We start from the raw sequence: 23,424 nt of genomic DNA, 5'->3' as shown, positions 1-23,424 counted from the left end.
CTAACTCTCATAAAACTTCAGGAGTGAGTGTAACAAACTGAATACACCATGCACTGGACAGGTACCAGACCACAGCAGGAACACAAGCAGAAAATTCCTTTCTGTCAGAAAGATACTGATCATTAATGTATGTTTGACACAAATAAGCAAACTTTGTTTCTGTCAGGACAAGTCAGAATCTCAACATGCTTGTAAAGGCCTTAGATTAAATAATATTCAATGGTCTTTGTTAAATGATGCTAGTAAGACCAACTTGCAGCAACAAAGACTCAAGTCGTTTTTTACTTCTTTGATGTCATATTTGGACCAAAGACCACACAGGACTATTTTGCTCTGTTATTTTCTCTGTGTTTCAGCCTTTTGAAAATCTGCTAGATTCAGCCCTAGCACCACAGGAGTCTTCCTGAGTAAGTGCCTCTTACTACATGCATTATTTCTATTTTTCAACGTTATTAATTCAGTTCACCTGTTCTGATGCACAGCACTCTTCCAGAAAGGGGTCTATGAAGCAGACACTGCATCAACACAGTCTCTACTGATACGAACCAGGCACTGAATTAGAACTTCATTTAGTTTGCTTTTTGCTTGTTTGTTTTGGTTTTGAAATATTTAGTGTCTTACATAGGGCCTGTAGTGTCTCACTGCAAGCTTAATTTCATTGATCTTTCACAGTCATTAGCTCAGATAACGTTTCTAGCCCACACTAAAATACTAGTTGTTGCACCCAAACACCTCAAGAAGCTGCGGTGGGGTCTCTCTTGTGTATTTTCTTTTATGTTCTCTCAGTCATACTTAGTTTAGTTCTCATCCGCCTGTAAGTGTTACATATAAAGTTCAGAAAATAAAATTCCCTCTTCAAATTTTCCCATTACTCAGTCCAAAGAAACAGGATTTCTAGAGTACTTGTAGGAGTTAGCACGACTCTTCTAAAGATAATAGAATCTAGCAGTCTTTGTCAGTTGACACCCACACCTATGAATCTGGAAATGAAGAATATGTTACAACTCCACATAGCATCACCACAAGATGCAAAGAGTGATCAGGATCATTTATTTTAAGTCAAAAGGGAGAATGCAATTCCACTCTCGCTATTGATACTGCCAAGGTCAAGACTGAGTATATCAGGAATATCAGTAAATCTCAAGAGATTGTTGTAAGCACATCTGAAAATCAAGTACAACAAAACTATTCAAACAACCTTGGAACATTTAGTAATCTTAGTTTTCTCATTTTTAATATGGTTTTTTTTTCCTTAATTTGAAAATTAGTATCTTCACTATAGAAATAAACTAGTCCACTTCTATAACACCAAAATAATAACAGCAGCAACTTGCTAGGAAGAGCAAATAATGTTGCTTTTTACTAAAAGCACATGTATTCTTCAACAATCAGATTACATTAGTGAGTGACCACTCATCAAAATAAAAGTTTTTAATTAAAAAAAAACCTCTATTACTTTAAGTATCTCTAATAATGAAGTGCAAGCTCCAGCACGCATAAAGCACTCTCTTTACAGTTCATGAATATTGTGACCATGTGACATTTGCTGCTGTTGGCAGAACTATATTTAAAAGTGTTTCAAGATTCTGCTAGCTATAGCATAATGCCACTTGCCATAAACACAGTATTACACCCTCTCTCCTTCTTCATCGACACAGATAAAATAATTGACTAAATAATAAAAAAGAGCCTAAGTATTACATGCATTTTCTCATTTCATTTTCTGAAAAACATTACTCTTTATAAAATAAACTGCTGACATTCTAATGAAAATAAGTTTCTTCTTTGAGACTTACTATGAAGACCTACTTTTCTATAGCTGATGATTAATGAACTGTAAAGCAGAGTATTATAAAGAACATTTTTTCAGCCCCCAATTTATAACCATTTTAAAACAACACATTATTTCTGGCAAAGTGTAGAAAGAAATCATGCAGATGTCCCAGTAACCAAACGTAAAACAATGGCACGAAGGCTAATTTTTGTTTTGTTTCTATAAACTTTTTAGTAACTCTTAAACTAAGCTTTTGATTAATTATTTAAAAATAAAAATAATAAAATTTGATGAACATGCATAAATTTAAGTGTCACTAACCTAGTTCTCCATTTTCAAGTACTTCAAAAGTAGCCCAGATATCATCTTTGTTGGGAATAATGTTTTTGATTCCTAAAACATCATTAGTTAATTCTTCGGCTTCCATCAAAGGTGATACCTGTAATACAAATTGACTCAGTTTGTAATGTATTACAACCACTGATTTCTGATTTATTTTTTCAAAATCTTCCTTCCTGCAAGTGGCTTTTTTAAAAAAAAAAAAAAAAAAAAAAAACAACAAAAAAACAAAAACCAAAAAACCAACAGATATATTGAGCTGGAAACCCATAAATTATTTGTCAGACTCCAGCATGCTTTCCTTATTTTGTTCTATGAAATTGAAGTTATAATTTTTAGCTGTCAATTTGGTAACTTGAAATTCCATTGCTACACCCTTCAAAAATTAGGGGGGAAAAAAAGGCCTTGATATTACATGAAGTATCACTTTTTTATCTAAGGAATTCATATTCCCATTTTTATTCCTGTTTAAAAAAGCATGGTTTATGTGCATGTATGTATGCTTGTATCTATGTATGCCACATACCACATATATGTACAAACACAAGTGTTTGAGTTTCATATGCTGAACAGAACAAAAAGGAAACAGAGAGCCATAACATTAAAAGACAGAAACTCACCACATTGCCCTAATTTTTCTACTTCCTTCTTAACAATATCTGTCCTTTGCCATTACAGACATGAATTTTTTTTCCTCGGCATCCAAACAATAGAGCTACACAGAGATGAGCGTGTTTAAAATACACTATCAGGTACAAGGCTGAAAACTCAATTACAGTAAGTAACAAGCTTTGGTTTCTTAGCACTCAAAGCAGATAGCCACTAGCAAAAAGAAAAATTTAAGTGGCCTTGCACTATTGAATAAAACCAGCATTCACTGTGTACGTGTTAATGTTCTTGTGTGTTGCATCCATCGAGCTGAGAGAATTCATACTACTGTATACTGCAGCAGAACTAAAGGAGGACATCTCCTCTTCAAAATTGTATCATAAGATTCTCCTTAAAAATTCACAATAATCAGTCTTTACAGAAGTTAGGCAACATAGCAAATATAAAAAATCTAAAAGAATAGTGACAGATATAAACTCATACTTTAATTATGTAATCATATGAAAACATGTATGAAAAGAAATTTGGTATACTTCATGAGAAAGTGCTTAGTAAAAACACTGTACCACTTTTATACACTAACCCTGATTATAATACTACAGTCTGGCTCCTTTCTTTCCACGTAAACTTCAATAAGCAAATCTCCAGCCTGGGAAACCTAAAACAAAACAATTTAAAAAAATTAGATGGTCTTAAAAACATTTTAAATATCTTTTTATATGGAAAGTACAATTATCTAGCAGATGTGCTAGAACTTACTGAACTCAAATTTATTTTTCTACCCACTTACCTACAAAAATAGTCCAAATGCTGACTAATGGGAAAACCTGCACTATATTCACTTTTATTTGATTAGCATAAGGAAAAAAAAAATCTATTCACAGATTCAGGAAGAAAATCCAAACCCTGACTAAATTAAACAGAATCATATGAAACAAAATGAACACACTACAAATATACATTCAAGAGCAGGCAAACTAGGAGAGATACAAGGTAAGTGGAAAGTTTAAACTTATGTTTAAGACTGCAAAGCTTAAGACATGAGTGTACCTTAGTACCTTAAACTGTCAGAACCATAACTCTGATTTAGAGGTTAGCCAGGCTCATCTTGGAGTCAAAACAGATGAACAGAATTTAAAACCATGAAAAACAACAGGAACATCAAACTAAAATGAGCCAGTTAAAAATGAAAGGAAAAATTACAAATAGCAGACTATTTCAGTCATATTACAAAAGATTATATTTATTATTATTATTAATCACAATGAAAACTTTATCATTACATATTTTAAAAAGGAACCAAAACAAATGCTCCTAATATCAACTTCTGTTAAATATAGCTCTAATTTCTTGGAGAGATATCTAAACTTTACGTACAACGCTAACATGTGGAATAATTAGGTGATAAAGCAAATGAATTACATAATATATAATAGGTTAATATACTCAATACCAGCAAACATAATTTAAGCCTGTCTAACAATATAAAACTTACAAAGAAATTGGAAAGTCAGTAAATCAAACATTTTATGATCAAGTAGAAAAATTGCATTCATGAGAAAGAATTTGGTATTTTCCACCATTACTAGGTTTGCTCATCTACGGCAATAAAGTTATCTTAGTGGATGAGAAATTACTTTACTTTTCTACAGTTAAAAGTGTTTCACGTTTTGCCTGCTCCAATTCCCTTGCAATATAGTCATAAGCATCTTCAAAAGGCTGTAATTCATCCCAGTACAAAAAATATTTTCTAAAACTAAATACATGGTGATGATCAAGGAATAGGAAGAAAAAATAAGGCAGAAAACTAGACCTTTCAGGATGCGTCCTCTTTTATTAATAAGCCAATATTAAGAATTAATAATCAAATTAACATTAAGAATAACAATCTGTGTCTTAATTTTGAGAACAGTATTCACATTCCCAGTGATGCTACTTATTTATGTACTACTATAAAGAGAGGAAGAGGTTAAGAAAAGTAAAAAAAACTGCATCATATACAGAATAAGATACGGAGAGTGACAGAAACAGGCGAGCTTTAGGATGCATTTTGACTAATTTACAGAAGCTAAAACCATATTTCTATAGAAAAATAAATGGCAGCACTCAATTTTAAAGAACATTAACATTCTGAAAAATGGTGACTTTAAAGTTAGGTTAACCTCTGAGAATAGAAAAGTAATGAAAACATTTGTGAGGAAAAATATTACAAAGCTACTTTGAAAAAAGCTGCTTAATTACAGTGGCACAGACTCAAAAAAGCTCATTTAGTTGCAAAATTTGCTTTTCAGATGATATTACAGAAAAAGGTTGGAAATAAGAATGAAGCTGACATTTTATTTCCACTGGGCTCATGTAAACAACCGTATGGAAAGAAAATGTGATGTAAATTACAGCAGCAAACAGGAACAGCTGGCATAAGTATATGGTGGACAGAAAATGAAGAGCAGCTAATGAAGTGCCACCTGGAACGGAACTTCAGTGACATTTCAGACATGAGAACTTCCAGACCTCCAGCAGAAATTTGGTTCAGTTGCTCTCTTCTGAATACTCCGCCCCACCAGCCTGGAGATACTACTATAGCAACCTATATACTCAAATGTATTCAGTATCTGCACACTGATTTTCCCACAAATATGCACGTTTTGATGCAATAATGTCAGACCATCAGATGTTAAACGGAAAGGATTCTTACACACAACTCTTAATTGTAGCTGCTTAAGACCTAAGCTATCAATTACCCATGCTGTTACATCACTCGGTCCGCATCATGTCATCATTTTTAACAGTAACTGGAAGCCCATTCAAAAAAAGGTCTCAAAGAGCTACCTCTCTTGCATGAGCTTTAAGTCCGATCGCCATGCTACATGGTCTGCATATGCAAGTCTTCCATAGGCATGGTCCTACAAACTGCTTACAGGCTGAATGATGGCAGCTAGTGATAGCAGAGAAGAGCAGCTGAAAAAGAGTATGATTCAGCAAACTCCGTTCTTTCACTGAAATAATGAAAGATATCAAGTTAAAGCTACATCCTTCCAACCAATCACTGTTTCTATTCTGAAAATGTTTATCCTATTTCAGGCCTGTAGTGGCAAATGCAACTCATGACAACTGGCTGGCTAGTTATAATGTTAATGAAAACATTAAATGCTAAGTTGGACTTAACAAGAGCAATTTAAAAGAAGTTTATATGGCCAACTCTCATCAAATATAAAGTGTAGGCATCCATACAATCTAGTCTTCTGAAATTACAAGTAACACACACTTCATACTCATGACAGAAGTTACCAATGTAAAACGTAACCAAGAGGAAGGTCAATCTCTTTCAAAAACACTTAGTGTTAGTTCAGGTCTGGCTCTAATGTATCCCCCCAGTAAAACCTACTGACACCACCACACATAGTTAGGGAAATGTTTAATTCTTCCAGAGAAAAAGTTACATATATATAATCTTAAAGCATCCTTGTAACCACCTAGAAGAAGCTGCTTTAATCAGTAAGCTTCAGGCAGTGAATACTTAGAAATAATAGCAAGTGCACTACCTTTGATCAGAATTACTCCCTTTTGCACTTAAATGGTCCCAAGCATTAAACATCCATGCATTTCACACGATATATGCACATGGAGTTTCAGAAAAATGTATTTTTTAATTGAAACACTAGTTACATTAATCATGTCTGCTACAGAAAAATTGGCGACTGGCAGAAAATGTTCTACAGCTTAATTCAGAGGGGAAAAACGTTCATAGTCACAATCAAACTGCCACAAATGACAGTCAGGCTCTTGAGGACTCCATTCCTCAGTTATTATAATCAAGGGGTAATAGGCTGACATAACAGAAAGAACACAGTTCCTATCCTTAAAAGCAGGTCAAACTTCAATTTATCAACCATTAAAAGGTAGAAGTTTTGATCCAACGTCCGCTGCTTGTTTAGAAGGCTAAAAAGAAAAAGGCTGTTTTCTCTGGGGCAAGTGCTCTGAAACCACTAAAGTCTCTTGCTATCTTGACTTCTGGTGGCTTTTTTTTCAGGAAATGCCATACAGAGCAAAGATACCAACGATTTGGCAAGATCCAAAACCATTTTCTAACTCAAACTCAGCATTTCATGATGTCTTCAGTTACAATATTGACAGAGATTAATTAATAAAATCCAGCAGCTTTCCTCATAATACATTGTGAAAATGTGTACTCAATATTAAGAATTCATGTTTTCCAAGTAGAAATCTGGAATTACTTCAGATATACAATTTTAAAATGTTCCAGTGACCAAGTTTGCTCTAGGAACTTAGCATTACATCTTCTATTTATAGGCAGAACATCATCAACCACAGTTTTAAGTTGAGATCATTGTCCTGTTTGGGAAACAAGGGGAGTCAATCATTCTGTATACTATTTTCCATTTTATGCCATTCAAGTCTGTATTAAAAAATAAAGCTGTAAAACAATGTATACAAGTTCTTGTGCAAATCCATTTTGCCCACACAATACAAACAGTATAGCACAAAATATCTTATTAGGTCTTGATCGTAAAACATTTCTAGAAAACAGTGAAATTACTACAGTAATTTTTAATTAATAATCAATTTTTCTCTCTCCTTTTCACACTGACATTTTCTAGCATACAGATATTTCTGATTTATTTTTCCTTTGTTTACATAACAGTTCATATGGAAATACAAAGTGTTCAGTCACATAAGATCTTAAGCAACACAAAAAGAGACTAAATAGATTTTTCTGTATTTAGTTTCACAATAGCAATCCTCAAAACAATCACTTATGTACATGAGTACCCAACAAATCAGCCTTTTCTATTAAAACATTATTGGTTACTTAGGACTGGAACCATCTTGGTAGAGCTAAGGAGATCAATCCATCTAATCATTAAACTCATCCAGGATACACTCCGAATGAGTTTACTGCCAGACCAAATGATTTGAATTCACATTTCCAAGACAGTACCATAACAGATACGCTCTAAGTTATACCAGGTGATTTTAAAGTTGTGGAAGTATTGTGAAGGGGTGCAATCAGATACAAAGGAAATAATACACTCCACTGCAGCTAATAAAGCTGTATCACACTGTAACCACAGATACTCGAGAAAAAGAAAGAAAAGGAAAAATGCATTCAGGTCATCAGGTCAGCCCTTACCTTCCTCAAAGAAGTACTTAGCCTCCTCATTCCTCATCTGCATATTAAAACGCAAGAAAATGTTCAAGTTCTCCTTTTAGAAAGTGCCTTATCCTGAGATGATGGTTTGGGTCTGTGAATCAGTATCTGACACACACATGTTGGGGCATGCAAGAAAGGAAGAATTCAAGAGGCTCCTTCCTTCAGCATCCCGGCTTCTAGCTAGGTCAGATGGCTTCCTGTGCAGCATCCTGACTGTTAAGACTCTAAGTCTCCCCTTCCTTACCCATTTCACAAGTAATTTAAGTGCTTAATCTGGGACAAAACAGTACATGTGGGATCCAGAAGCCTTGCGCTAAATTCCTAAAATGGAAATACTGCTTCTTATATGACACAATGCCTAAGTACTTGCCACCAGAAACCTAACAGCATGCGCCTGGGAAGAACCAGAGCACACTCTGGTCAGGCCTTTGCCCTGAGCAACAGCGGTCGCAAGATCACAGAGTGAGCCACAAGTGAGCCACAGGGTGCTTCTCCACCTCAGGCAAGGTTAGCCCTCACGCACCCAAGACCTTTAGTCTTTCACAACTCTTTGTGGTATGCAAACACATCCTCTCTTGCAAGGACCAAAAAAAAAAAAGGGCAATAATGTCGAGATGGAAATCATAGCTAAGGTGTAATAACTTACTCTAGAAATTATCTGAGAAAGCACTTAATAAATATGGCAAAAATTTACAGATAAACCCATGTGATAACATGATTCAGCAAAATTTAATATCAATGACATGTCATATCTAGGAGACTCAATACGTAGATTCCATAGTTCAACTGAGAGTCTCTCATACATCATATCTAAGTATTTAGAACTTGTTTACTACATTCTTTGGAGAATATTTTTTCCCATGAGATGAAAGAAATAGATTTTCAAATGTATAAATTTAAATATGATTCCTAATGAATTTCTTTTTGGCCCTTTCTGTCCTTTTAAACTTAAGTAGGAAGTGCCATTTTCTTGAATTTTTTAAGTGCCACTTGTGCAAGCATTCTCCCTGAAACTAAAAGCAGCCATTTCTAGGAATGTGTTAAGAATGAATGAGAACAAATTTGACAGTTGCATGCCACCTAAAAAAATAAGAAGTCCTTTCACTGTTGCCTTCCAAATTTCAAGTACTATGAAGCACTGCAAATCATCCCTTTCTGTTTATAAGGGCTGGATGGATGAGCAAAGAGCTCCTGAACTGAAAGTGTAGAACAGATGGAAGCAGGGGCAGGTGACTTAAGAAAAGCACAGAGCTACTGTTTCATTGTGCAGGGATAAGGCTGACCCTCATTGAAGCTTGCAAAGGATGCAAAGGGCAATAGCAAAGGATTCTACAAGTATATAAACAGAAAAAGGAAGAGTAGGGAAAACAGGGCAGGTGACAAATCACACAGAAGAGGCCAAGGCACTCAGTGTCTTTTTAGCGTCGGTCTTTAGTAAGACGACTGACCTTCAGGAATCTCAGACCCCTGAAACCAGAGGGATGGTCTACAGCAAGAAAGATTACCCTCAAAGGACATGGACTAGGTTAAAGAACACTTAAAGGAATCAGATGTACATAAGTCCTTGGGGCCTGACAAGTAGGACCTACAAGTGCTGAGGATTCTCATTGATGTCACTGTAAAGTCATTCTTAATTATCTTTGAAGAGTCATGACGACTGGGAGAAGTTCCCAAAGACGGGAAGAGCATATGTATCAATCTCATCTTCAAGAAGGGCAAGATTTGGGAAGCCATAGGCTGGTCAACCTCAGTCCCTGGGAAGGTGATGGAGAAAAACCTCCTTGAAAGCATTTCCAAACACATGAATGAGAACAATGTGATTTGGATTAGTCAGCATTGACTTAAGAAGGGGAAGTCACGCTTAACCAATCTGATAGCCCTCTACAATGAGGATACAGTTTTAGTAAAGTCTTTGACGCTGTCTCCCATAATATCATCATCATCAACAAGCTGACAAAGTACAGCTCAGATAAGTGAAGAGTAATGTGGATTGAAAACTGGCTGAACAGCCCGGAGACTCTTAATTTTCATCAGTTACTTAGATAATGGGACATAGGATGTCCTCAAGAAGTTTGCAGATGGTACTAAATTGAGAGGAGTGGCTGACATTCAGAAGGACCTCAACAGGCTGGAGAACTGGGCAGAGGGGAACCTCATGAAGTTCAACAAGGGAAAATCCAAGTCTTGCACCTTGGGAGGAGTAATCCCAAGTATCAGTACACACTGGGGTATGATCAGCTGTAAAGTAGTTTTGCCAAGAACAACCTTGATGTCCTAGTATATAACAAGCTGATCTTGAGGCAATAACACACCCTCACAGAAAAGAATGTAAGTGACCTCCCAGGCTACATCAGGCAAAGCACTGCCAGCAGGTCAAGAGAAGCGATTCTTTCCTTCTGTTCAGCACTGGTGAGGGCACACCTGGAGTACTGTGTCCAGTGCTAGGCTCCTCAGTAAAAGACAGACATGGAACTACTGAAGAAAGTCCAGTGAAGAATCACCAAGGTGATGAAGGGATAGTAGCATCTTTCATATAAGAAGAGGTTGAATGAGTTGAGACTGTTCAGCTTGGAAAAGAGAAAGTTTTGGGGGAATCTTATTAAAATGTGCAAGTATCTGATGGGAGGGAGTGAAGAAAACTGAGTTACTCTTCTCAGTGACATCCAGTGACAGGACAAGAGGCAACAGGCACAAAATAAACACACACAAAATTCAATCTGAACACAAGGAAACAATTATACTGTGAAGGTTGGCAAACACTGGAAGAGGTTTCCCAGAGAGGCTCCATCCTTGGAGATATTAAAAATCCGACAGGGCACAGTCCTAGGCAACCTGCTACAAGAGGTCATGCTTGAGCAGCAGTAATTAATTAGACTAGATGATCTCAATAGGTTCCTTCCAACCTAGACAACTGGAATAAAGCTGCATCAGGGCAAGTTCAGATTGGACATCAGGAAAAGAGTCTTCAGGAAGAGGGTGATTGGTCACTGGAACAGGCTCCCCAGGGAAGTGGTCACAGCACTAAGCCTGTCAGAGTTCAAGAAGTGTCTGGATGACGCTCTTAGTCATATGGTTTAGTTTTAGGTAGTCCTGTGAAGAGCAGGAAGTTGAGACTGGATGATCCTTATAGGTTTCTTCGAACTTGAGATATTCTATGATTCTATAAAAATTCTGTGATAAGGTAGCAGATTTTGTTTCATTTTTAAGGTTGAAGTGATATTACTATTTTTTGTAAAGAATTTAAAACTTAGTCATGTGTATTATGAAAATCAAGCCACAATCTACTAACACAGAAGGTCTAACCATCAATTCAGAAAGCTAATTATTAATGCTGGAGACTTTACTGGGAACAAAATAATAACAGTTAAAATCTCAGTCCAATCTTTCTATAACTCCGCCTTCAAACAGCCTGGAGAGTCCCAAGGAAACCAGTCCAAACTGGCCCAATTGTTCAGTAATGTTCTAATTTGATTATAAAGTTTAAAATTTGGAAGATTAGCTTTTTGGGTGAGTTTTAATAAAAAACCCTTACCAATTTTAGAAAGCCTAGGCCTTTATTTAAAAAAAAAAATAACAAAAATCAAAAGCAAATCTCTCTTTTTCTTCAATAGGCAGTCTTCTAAACACAATACACCTCATAAAGGTAATTCTGCAGTGGCATCTGGAGTGGAAAAAATAGAGAACAAAACCACTTTATTTGGGTCTTCTCTATATTTCTCACAGCTTCAGTTTTAGACAAACTCACCTAGCCAGCAGTTGCTACTATATTATTCAATCGATCAACAGCCTTTCAGTTTCCTTTCTATTTTTGTTCTCCCTATCTAATAAAAATGTCTCCCCTATCTCTTTCTCTACTCATGAAACTCCTCTCAATCTCCATATTTTTTCTAGAAGGTATTACAAATATTTAATCATTACAGCTTCCCAAGTTGCTTGGAAAATGCGTTTCTAAAAACACAGAAAATATATTGGAAAGTTATGCATGATCTAATCTCAGTAAGGTTCTTTTTCTGGATCCCAGAATCAGTAATTCCATTAAAGATACTTCAACACCTGCCTTGTAGAATGCTCTTAGAGATATCAAATTTGGGGGGGGGGGTTTGCCATTACCAAGGCAGATGTTCCCATTCTGCAAGACAGACTCTAGAAATACACCTTAAATTGTTTCCCAGTGACTTGGTCACTTCCCACAATGCACCAAAAGGAGGAAACAGGCATTCTACCCTCTATATGCACATTCAAAGTACGTCGTTACAGTCAGAAATCTTCATGCCACTCTGACCCAAACAATAAGGGAATATGAGATAAAAATAAGACTCCAGATAGCAATTTACAGAACATGCAATTTCAACAGGTATTTGCAAGAACCTGTCTTCTTAATGATGACTTATAAGGTACTCAAAACAGCTGCTGGAAAGGGGAAGGCAGTCAACAGTCAATGCATTATAGATTTTTTTTTTTTTATGCTAGCTTTCTATTAGTTTCTAAAGCCCTATAAGCTCCAAAATCACTGAAAGCTTCTCCTCTACTACTTTAGATTTTTGAAAAAATCCTTTTAACTCTCTTAATTCAACCACTTTGGTAGTGTAATGAAATCTACCCATTTTTGCTTTAGTTAGGCCTGTACACAAATACCATTCAGACAGTGAAACACACTATCACTTGACTGTTTTTTACCACTCTCAAGTTATTCAAAAGTTGTCACACATAAGACTGGAACTCAAGATGGCATAAGATCTCTGATTTTCTTATATTGTATCTCAAAGTTCAGTTTGATTGTTAGTATGTGTCTGAGAGACTGTTAGTCACTGTTAGTATGTGTAAGGCGAGCCGTAGGGGAAGACCACCGGTGTGGATGAACCAGGAACTATTGTTGAGGCTCCGGAAGAAAAAGAGAGTCTATGTCCTCTGGAAGAAGGGACAGGCTACTTGGGGAGATTACAAAGAAGTTTCTAAGGTATGCAGGGAGGAAGTTAGGAAGGCAAAAGCTCAGCATGAACTCAGATTGGCCACTGCAGTAAAAGAGAACAAGAAATCCTTTTACAAATATACCAGTTGTAAAAGAAGAAATAAGGAGAATTTACACCCTTTACTTGATGCAGCGGGGAATGTGACCACTGAGGATAAGGAGAAGGCTGAGGTCCTCAACGCCTTCTTTACTTCTGCCTTTAATAGGCAGATCAGTTATCCTCAGGGCACTTTATGCCCTAATCTGGAAGTCTGGGATGCTGTCGTCGTTTTGTTAGTGAGGGGGGGCCTAAGGTGGTAGCTTCTGTAGGAAACTGCTAGAAGTCGCTCCCCTTTGTTCAGTGGACTCGGCCGGGCCTAGGGCGGACCTGCTGCTGGCCAAGGCTGAGCTGATTGTTAGCAGAATGTCCCGTGATAACGCCTCTGTGATAACGTATTTAAGAAGGGGAAAACAGGAAAAAAAGAGAGAGAGAGAGAAGAGAAGATGTGAAGAAGCTGAGCGGGGGCAGAGGCGCAGAGGGGGAGGCGCAGGCCTCATGGGCCTTGCAGGCCTCACCCTCTCGCCTCTCGCCAGGCGGCCAACTGGGCCCGACTCGGTCCAGCCCGGCTGCAAGAAGTGGAGAGGAGATGAGAAGTGAATAAGATGTAAAAAAGATCCTGAGAGACATCTACCAGCCTGTTGTGAGGAACGGCTGCAGACGCCAAGGTCAGTTCAGAAGGAGGGGGAGGAGTAATGCTGATCCTGGCCAAGATTCCCCTGCAGCCTGTGGTGACGACCATGGTGGAGCAGGTTGTCCCCCTGCAGCCCATGGAGGTCCATGGAGGAGCAGAGATCCACTTGGAGCCCGTGAAGGACCCCGTACCGGGGGAGGTGGATGCCTGAAGGAGGCTGTGGCCCGTGGAGGGCCCGCTGGGACAGCTGTTCTAGAGGGACTGCACCCGTGGAAGAGATGACCCACGCCGGAGCAGTTCCACGAAGGACTGTGGCGTAGGGGTGGGACCCCACAACAGAGCAGGGGAGGAATGTGAGGAGTTCTTCCCCCTGACCATGAAGCAGCGGCGTAAAACAACATGTGATGAACTGACCACAACCCCCATTCCCTCTTTCCCCCTGTGCCGCTCGGGAGGGGAAGGTAGTAGAGATAATGTTAAGCCCGGGAAGAGGGAGGGGTGGAGGGAGGTTATCTTGTTCTCTGTCTCATTATCCTGCTGTTTGTAGTAATAAATTAATAGTTTTCCCCAAGTCGAGTCTGTTTTGCCCGTGACGGTAACTTTAAGGATTTCTCCCTGTCCTTATCTCAAACCTCGAGCTGTTTTTCCTTATATTTTCTCTCCCTGTTCTCTCGGAGGGTGGGGGGAGTGAGAGAGAGACTGCGTAGTCTGGTCCAATCGGGGCTGAACTACGACAGATGCCAGGCCGAATACACCCCCTGTGGTACAGGTGGAGACAGTTACAGAGCTCCTCCTCCATCTGGACTGCCACAAGTCCATGGGACCGGACGGGCTCCATTCTAGGGTGCTAAGGGAGTTGGTGAGGGTGATTGCCGAGCCGCTCTCGGCCATCTACCAGCGGTCCTGGTTATCTGGGGAGGTCCCGGAGGACTGGAGGCTTGCCGATGTGACTCCCATCTACAAGAAGGGCCGTAAGGAGGACCTGGGGAACTACAGGCCTGTCAGCCTGACCTCAGTACCCGGGAAAGTTATGGAGCAAATCATCTTGGGTGAGATCACTCGGCATATGAGTGGCATCCAGGGGATCAGGCCCAGCCAGCACGGGTTCACGAAAGGCAGGTCGTACTTGACCAACCTCATTTCCTTTTACGACTGGGTGACGAGACTGGCGGATGAGGGAAAGGCTGTTGATGTGGTCTACCTGGACTTCAGCAAAGCCTTTGACACGGTCTCTCACAGTATTCTCCTAGGGAAACTGGCTGCCCGTGGACTGGGTAGGTATACCCTTCTTTGGATAAAGAATTGGCTAGGGAGCCGTGCCCAGCAGGTAGTAGTTAATGGAGTCAAGTCCAGCTGGCAGCCTGTTACAAGTGGTGTCCCCCAGGGGTCGGTACTTGGGCCCATCTTGTTCAATATCTTTATTGATGACCTAGACGAGGGGATTGAGTGTACCCTCAGTAAGTTTGCAGATGACACCAAATTGGGCGGTGGTGTTGATCTGCCTGAGGGTAGGGAGGCCCTTCAGAGGGATCTGGATAGGCTGGATCGCTGGGCTGAGCTGAATGGGATGAGGTTCAACAAGGCCAAGTGTCGGGTCCTGCACTTTGGCCACAATAACCCCATGCAGCGCTATAGGCTCGGAGCTGAGTGGCTGGAGGACTGTGAAGAGGAAAGGGACCTGGGGGTGTTGGTTGATGCTCAGCTGAACACGAGCCGACAGTGTGCCCAGGTGGCCAAGAGGGCCAACGGCATCCTGGCCTGCATTAGAAATAGTGTGGCCAGCAAGAGCAGGGAGGTAATCATCCCCCTGTATTTGGCGCTGGTGAGGCCGCACCTCAAGTATTGTGTTCAGTTTTGGGCCCCTCACTACAAGAAAGACATTGAAGCCCTGGAATGTGTCCAGAGAAGGGCAACAAAACTGGTGAGGGGTCTGGAGCACAAGTCTTATGAGGAGCGGCTGAGAGAGTTGGGATTGTTTAGTCTGGAGAAGAAGAGGCTCAGGGGAGATCTCATTGCACTCTATAGCTTCCTGAAGGCAGGTTGTGATGAGCAGGGGTTTGGCCTCTTCCCCCAGGCAACAAGCAGGACCCGAGGAAATGGCCACAAGTTGTACCAGAGGAGGTTTAGATTGGACATGAGGAAAAACTTTTTCTCCCAAAGAGTGGTCAGGCACTGGAATGGCCTGCCCAGGGAGGTGGTGGAGTCGCCATCCCTGGCAGTGTTCAAGAGGCGGCTTGATGAGAAGCTACAGGATATGGTTTAGTAGCTGTGGCAGCAATGGTAGTGGGAAGACAGTTGGACTAGATGATCTTATAGGTCCCATCCAATCATGTGATTCTATGATTCTATGATTCTATGAAGTTTCCCCAGACAACATTTGTGCTTTGGGGTTCTAGAAACAGTCACAAACCAGGATGCTGCTAAAGATTCTGATGCTTTAAAGTCAAAAGGATGGTGAAACTCTATTAGAGACCATGTGTACACCTCAAGCACATGAAAAAATAATATTAAAAACACTTTAAGTTATTTAATATGCATGTTTAAAATTTTTAAAAACACAGGTCATCACTTCCACATTTGCAAATGTTTCCTTCCACTACAATTTATGAAGCATAGTAAGAGGATGTAACAACCTGTAAGTTATGCCAGTGCTCAGGCCAGAACATAATTCCACAGTATGTTTTACACAGAACTGCTTTGCTTTATCCGTTAATGCCTCCTCTCTTATTTAAATTTATTTCCCTCTGCTCTGTAGTTTACACTGGTCACTATACAAACTCAGAAATTTACATTTGAAAATAAGGTATAAAAACCTGTAAACAACAAAATAGCCTTTGTTAAAATTGTTTTCATATCAGTTCATATTTAACACTTACCTGAGTGTCTTTCCACCTGGTAATAAAGCTGTTCTCTATATCCATTTGTTTGACCTGGTCTTCATTGATCTGTTTCAAATGGATAATTTTTAATCAATTAATAAGGGAGATAGTATAAAAATTACAACATAAACTAGCAAACACTAATTTAATATAATAAACTATGACAAATACAGAGGAATGCTTACATCTAACAGTAAATGATTAATAATAATGTAACAATAATAAATATTGTTACAATTAACAATACTGTTAATCATGGTTTTATAGAAGCACGTATGCAAAATATTCTATCAGTCAGAAACAGCACTTCATTGATGAGACTCGCTACTGTAAACTTTACTAAATACATATTAGGAGAGTTTTTCATGGAATATGCAAATATTACTACCAAGTAATGTCAAGCGTCACAGTAAACTCTAAACCAAAATGGCTAACACGAATTGCTGCTAGAAGTATCTTTTTCATCCAGTTGGATTTAATGTTCTTTCCAGGCCTGAGGAAGAAAACACTTTCTTCAGTCTTTATTATAACCACAGCTCAGAGAATAAGAACACAGAATTCTTCCATGCTTCAGTTCTGATCAGGCTCATAAAATTTGAATAGAAGTATTATTTTTAATCGTTATAAACTTAAATTTTTCTTAAAATTGGTATGCTGGTGTCAGCAAGAAGAATGTGCCCCATTTTGCAAAACAGTAGCTCACAGCAATCCTATAAATACAGTCTTTCCTACACATTGTTTGTCCACTGAATGTCAGTTCAAAAGCCCTGCAAATCTTCAGTGTAAATAATAGCAAGATCATATTTAAGAAGATTTCAATATTTTAGCATGTCTAACAGCTGAGCAATTAGAACACATTTACATAAAAATACCTACATCAAAAAGTTGCACATAATTTTTAATTAGATCTTCAATTACATTGACTTCTTCACTAGTTTGGCCTTTAGTTTGAAATAAGCATGAGGAGAACACCATGGCTAGATTGTGAGGGTTCATATGATTGATTTCAGAACACTTCTGCACCCTGTTGAAGGAAAAATAAACATATTTAGAAGGTTTCATTGTTCCTTTAATTGTCTGAGGCTCCTCTACGGAATATGCAGTGCTTTCAGAAAACAATAACTTCATTAAGTGCAGTGAAAAAAAATATCTTTTTCCTTTGTATTTATTTCCTTATATTCTTTACCTCACATTTCATTACAAGAATGAAAACTTATACTTTCTATCTGCATTTCAAGTGATATCAAAATTGTTTAGAATAGAACAGAATAAAAATACAACAGAATAGTTCCATTGGAAGGGACCTCCAACGATCATCTAGTCTGACGGCCTGATCACTTAAGGGCTGACCAAAAGTTAAAGCATGTTGTTAAGGGCATTGTCCACTGGCAGGCAGGAGGCATCAACCACCCCTCTAGAAAGCCTGTTCCAGTATTTGGACATCCTCTTGGTAAAGAAACATTTCCCAATATCAATCTGAAATTCCTTGGATGCAGCTCTGAACCATTCCCACACATCCTATCACTGGATAGCAGGGAGAAGAGCACCAATCTCTCCACTTCCCCTCCTCAGGAAGCTGTACAGAGCAATGATGTTTCCTTCTCTCCTCCAAGCTAGACAAGCCCGAAGTCCTTAGCAATTCCCCACAGGACATGCCTTCCAGCCCTTTCACCAGCTTTGCTGCCCTCCTCTGCACACATTCAAGGACCTTCATGTTCTTCTTAAATTGGGAGGTCCAGAACTGCACACAGTACCCAAGGAGACACCACACCAACACTAAATACAGCTTTGCTATATTATGTTAATTAAGTATATCCTACAAATGTATGATCTAAGATCCAAATAAAACGTGGAAACTAATGAGATCCTTCTTAGTTTCTATACTTACGGTAAAGTTTTCATGTCAGTTCTGTTGCTTACATAACGTGTCCTCTTTTAGAAGCCAACACTTGAAAGTATCACAGAATTTTGGCTATTATGAATTCAAACTACTTTCAGAACAGATACAATAGCATATTAATATATCTGAACTGGATATGCTTAGAAACATCGTTAAATGCAATACTTACTATAATCTTTATTCCAGCAACACCACCAATCAACTTAATAATCGTATAAACAGTTTTTAAAGGACATCTGCTATGTACCTGGCTATATAATGTAATTTCTGAATGCAATATCCTGTAAAGAAAAGGTTCTACACATTTTCTAGCCACTACAATTTATCAGGAATATAATCTGAGTTATTCAATAGATAATATAATAAAGACCATTACTATTTAACCATGACACTGCAGAAACATCCAAGTCACATGTTTTATACATTTGCTGCTGCTTATTTGACCTATGAATAAGATGTGACCTTTGTTGCCTAACCAAGTTTATATTTTGGATATTCTCTACCACTACTTCAGTTGCAAAATGAAGCACTGATGAAAAACAGAAAGGGTAGCTAATTCTCAAAGTTATTTTGTGCAATACAGGTTGTGGAGAAGGACATTTTCCTGGAAAAAAATCTTTTCATTTCAGGAACCAACAATCCTCTGGAAGATTAGCAGACTGCGGTAAAATGAGTTCGTATAAAGAAGCTACATCAAAAGTTACCCTACTTGGACACATACACTGGCAGCCCTCTCTCACTGTAAGGCTGTTCCATCACACTGACCTTTATAGATACCTACTGCTAAAAATACAATCAAAGAAAAAACACATTATGAATTAAAGGGAATCAAATATAATTAATTGTCACAACTAGGTAAGCTTTTGATGTTTACTAGTTAATGAAACAAGCCACATTTCATTTATGGTAGAGTTATACTGAGAATACATTACAAGAATTTCTATGCTACAGTGCGTCATTTGCATTGACCTGTAAAGATGCTCAATTAAAGCAGCCAAAGTTGCCCTATTGACTGGTGGAAGCGTCCGAATAAAAGCTCCATACTTCCTCACACGTTCCTTTTCATTCTGTGTATCTGCCAGAAAATAATAATGACTGAACATTAGTAACAATGCACACTAAAAACAAACAGCAGGTCTTATTACCAATATTGGCATAATCTAGTAATTTAAAATTACAATTTACCCAATCAACCTCTTCTTCATAAAGACAATACTGACAATCTACTATTAACAAGGTCTATTATTGTACTCCAATGCAAGGAAACCGTATCAACAATAAAGAGGGCCAGTTCAACATTCAAGCACCATTTACTACAGTTCAAGACTAAATCCCATGACAGCAATTGCCTTTCATGTCAAATAATATTTAATCTGTAGTTTATGCATGTAGATGTGTGAGTGCATCTGTGCACGCACAAGTAAAAATGTACTTCTAAGAATTCGCAGAGATGAGAAAGGAAAAGACGTTTTCTTGGTTTTTATTTTTACTGGAAAAGTGTCTCAAGGTCCAAAGTAGTTTAAAGATCCAAATATGTAAGCCTGACAAGAGAGCAAAGGGGAAGGGGTGGTGAATAAGTTGTACAAAGTTACATAGCTGTGGCAGAGCCAATGACAGGAATTCCTGGCTTGGGAATTACGGTATCTGAGACACAACCACAGCTCTCTACCTCCAGGTTAAGTCTGCCTTCCTGTGCTGCATAGATACTACAGAGCATAACCCTGCTCGAGGCATGAGCAAGTTAACGTAAATTCTATTTATTTATTTATTTAGCTTTTTCTTCTCAGTCCCTTGCTTCTCATAAGTTTCTGAAAAGAAACAAAAGCATAGAAGCTCTCTCACCTCTTCCAGCTATTGCTAGCACTCTCTACTAACTACTACACAATGGTTTGATTTCTTCAGTAATTGGAAGAAAAAACAAACAAAAAAAACCCAAGAAAAACCAGTTTAAAGGTCTTCTACTCTATCTTCCTAAGTGCTTTAGTCTTCCCACAAGTACTAGGATTCTCTGCTGTAAAGCTGAAGCAGAATTTTAGCCCCATGTACAAATCAGGAAGCTAAATCACTATAAAACCATTATGTACTTGCACTAAAAAGCTAACTTAAATCTGAACTGCTACAGATACAACTTTTTCTGATTTTTGACAAGATGAGAGTAATCTTGTGGTAAGTTAATAAATTCTTAATATGCTTCCATCTAGCTTGTTCAAATAGAGGTTAAAGGTAAAAAATGTGTAATATTCATACTTGAATTTTCCAAACTTCTAGTGGTTCACATTAAAGCAACCTCCATATGCTTGAACTTAAGCAAAATCAGAGAGAAATATGGTTTTGATACCTTTTTTAAAGACAAAACTCGCCACACAGTAAATAGGCTTATATGATTTCAATGCATTAATGCAGAAATTAATGTCCTATTTTAGCTTTTCCTCTGTATCTCTTAATGCTACACACCATCTGCAGTTTCATAGCACAGTTCGGGAGAGAAAGAGTTTATTTCTTGCAGTCTGTAAATACTGCAATATAGAAACAAATAGAGATATAGCTGTTTTGTAAGAACATTATAAAAATCATCACAATTTATGTAACTAATGAATGCATTAGTAACCTCATGGTTCTGTTTTCAACCAGTCAGACATATATTCTCATGTTTTAAATACATCGCAAGTTACAGTTTGGGTTGAAGTTACTTAAATTTTCTTTCAAATTAAATTAATATTTCTAAGGAAACAAAACCAAGTAATGGTTATTAACAACTTCACATTGTTAATACACATAATTTTGTGTGAATATTCATAAAAGATATTTGAAGAATTTAAACAGCAAGACTGTCATTTAACAATCACACAGACGATGGCATCAACATTTTGCCACTTTTGAACTAAACTTCTACTTATGGTCAAAAGACAGAGTATATGCTTTTTTCCTACTCTAATGTTTGTCTGTTTCTTGAATTCTACCATCAATACTTCCATAAAATATTTATCACAATTTCTTATCTTGGATGATCCAACTATGACACAGTGCAATATCAGCCTACTGTTTACAGATATATTATCAAGAAAGCATCACTATTTGTTATTATTATTATTATGGTGCACTTAAAGGCAATAAAATAATCTTGGATTAACATAAGTCTATTGCAGTCAAGCTGTAAATTTTTTTTTTCCTCACTACAACTGTTTTGCTAATTATCAAATAACACAGGTCAATACAGGACAAGTAATTAAAAATCTCTCAAATCTGATACTGAAAATGTACATACAACCTTTCTTGTATTGAAAGTTATTGAATACATTACCTAAGGCAGAAATCCAGAATGGATAAAGTTCTTTAGTGAGAAGTGCATCATCTATTTGAGAAAGAAAACTTTTCAATACATCAGTCACATCTTCAAGCTGATGTTTTCCTGCTCTTAGTTTAACACTCCTTGCGTCTTTTTTGAAGCTTTCCAGCAGTTCAGCCACATTGGAAGAATCGCCATTCTTGAAGTAGATCTGTTTGCTACCTAGACCTAAATTACAGAAATACAGGACAAGAACAGAAAAAGAAATAAATGAAAAATTAAGTACTCTCAAAAATTCCAAACATAATTATATGAAAAGCATATCTAGCTGTCAAACACATCCTACTTCCTACTAAAATCTCTCTGACCTTTTGCACATACTCACATTGTTAGTAAAAACACTGCCAAGTCTGCTTAAACCCAACCAGACCTCTTTGCAAAAACACAACATCATAATATCAAGCAAGCCTGGGATCACAATTTCAGGGATACTTTACAGGCAATGTAAATCCCCAAATCTCTTCAGGACTTCCTAAAACAATAGTTTCAAAAGGCACAGTAGCAGAAAGACTTTTTGATGACTGGTACTGTATTACACACAAAACACAGCTGCTTTCACGAGCAAAACTCCCACTATTTTCTTACCATACTGATCAACTCAACTTAGGACTCAGTAAAGTATTATTGTATTAATCCAACCTGAAACATTTCACTCCTAAATGCCTCCAGATTGGTAGAAAGTATTATTTTTTTCTGATTTTTCCTCATGTTCAGGAACATGAGGTAGCTACTATTCTTGCATTTAACAACTAAAACCACCAAAGCCCAAAGACAACTTAAAAGAAAACTGACAGTCTAAAACACAGTCAAGACTATTTTCAATTACTGCATATGAGAGTAGGCAAAACACTTATTTTTAAACTTGTGGAAATTTGGCACAGATGTGTAGTCCCATTGTTTCTCTTTGTAAAGCGGTTTCCTGCAATCCCCCTGTTTCTTGAAAGAGGGTAATATTTTATTAAAAACCTTGCTTTTCTTATGTTCCTGTCAAATTAAGTACTCTGTCAAAACCCTTGAAATCATGTCTTATATTCTTGCAATTCACCTTTCCCGTAAAGCCCACAAGCACTATCATTTGAGACTGCCTTTGTGTTGTTACTGTCAGGAACAGCCGTGGGACCCGATAGCACCTGTCATCTGTAGACCACAACTAAAGACACAGCCTTTACCATGATGACACAAAAACATATATGCATACAAGCACTGCATTCGAATAATTCCTTCAGCTTTCAAATGAGTATTTTAACACTCAATAATGTTGACCATGAAAAAACACATTTTTCAATAGAACTCTAAAAGACATTAGGAAATTTAATTTCAATTTAGAACACACACAAGCTATAGTTCTTAGTGGTGAACATAATCACCTCGCTTTAACAACATATCAGTGCACAAGACAGTGTAAACTATACTTAGAACAATTTCTATTGCTAATGATTAAAAATAATTTAGCAAAAACATATTTTTCCCTGGTTTTAGGCAATAGCTGTAACCCAGACACAACTACTTACATAATGCAGCGTTGCCATATTCAGAAGGTATTTAGTTAAACTACAATCACTTAAATACAAATTAGTGCCTCTTATACTGACAGAGGTTACAGACACATTTATCCTGAAGACACATTTGTACAGGGTTGATATGTATTCAGCATTTCACAAGAAAACTGATTAATTTGCAGCAGTAAGAAGGACACAGACATCATCTACATACGATCTAATGCTATGGAAAGTTATGCTGGCAAAATTTACTTAAACAAATGGT

The 23,424-nt window shown here is 37.8% G+C and overlaps 1 protein-coding gene across 1 annotated transcript in view; it reads right to left on the bottom strand.

The window, feature by feature from the left end:
* ARAP2 (ArfGAP with RhoGAP domain, ankyrin repeat and PH domain 2) overlaps positions 1-23,424 on the bottom strand; it is a 132,611-nt gene that overhangs the window by 29,248 nt on the left and 79,939 nt on the right. Inside the window, exons 20-25 of the mRNA XM_086747225.1 lie at positions 21,616-21,828; positions 19,284-19,389; positions 17,291-17,438; positions 16,412-16,480; positions 3,306-3,380; positions 2,096-2,213 (exon numbers count right to left, since the gene is read on the bottom strand). Of these exons, the coding sequence (XP_086603351.1) occupies positions 2,096-2,213; positions 3,306-3,380; positions 16,412-16,480; positions 17,291-17,438; positions 19,284-19,389; positions 21,616-21,828 (729 nt within the window). The remainder of the gene's footprint in view (positions 1-2,095; positions 2,214-3,305; positions 3,381-16,411; positions 16,481-17,290; positions 17,439-19,283; positions 19,390-21,615; positions 21,829-23,424) is intronic.

The sequence above is a fragment of the Chlamydotis macqueenii genome, chromosome 4 (assembly GCF_036417535.1).
Source record: "Chlamydotis macqueenii isolate bChlMac1 chromosome 4, bChlMac1.mat, whole genome shotgun sequence".
Classification (NCBI taxonomy): domain Eukaryota; kingdom Metazoa; phylum Chordata; class Aves; order Otidiformes; family Otididae; genus Chlamydotis; species Chlamydotis macqueenii.
Note: the sequence above shows the minus strand (reverse complement) of the source record. Positions and strands in the feature narration are given on the sequence as shown.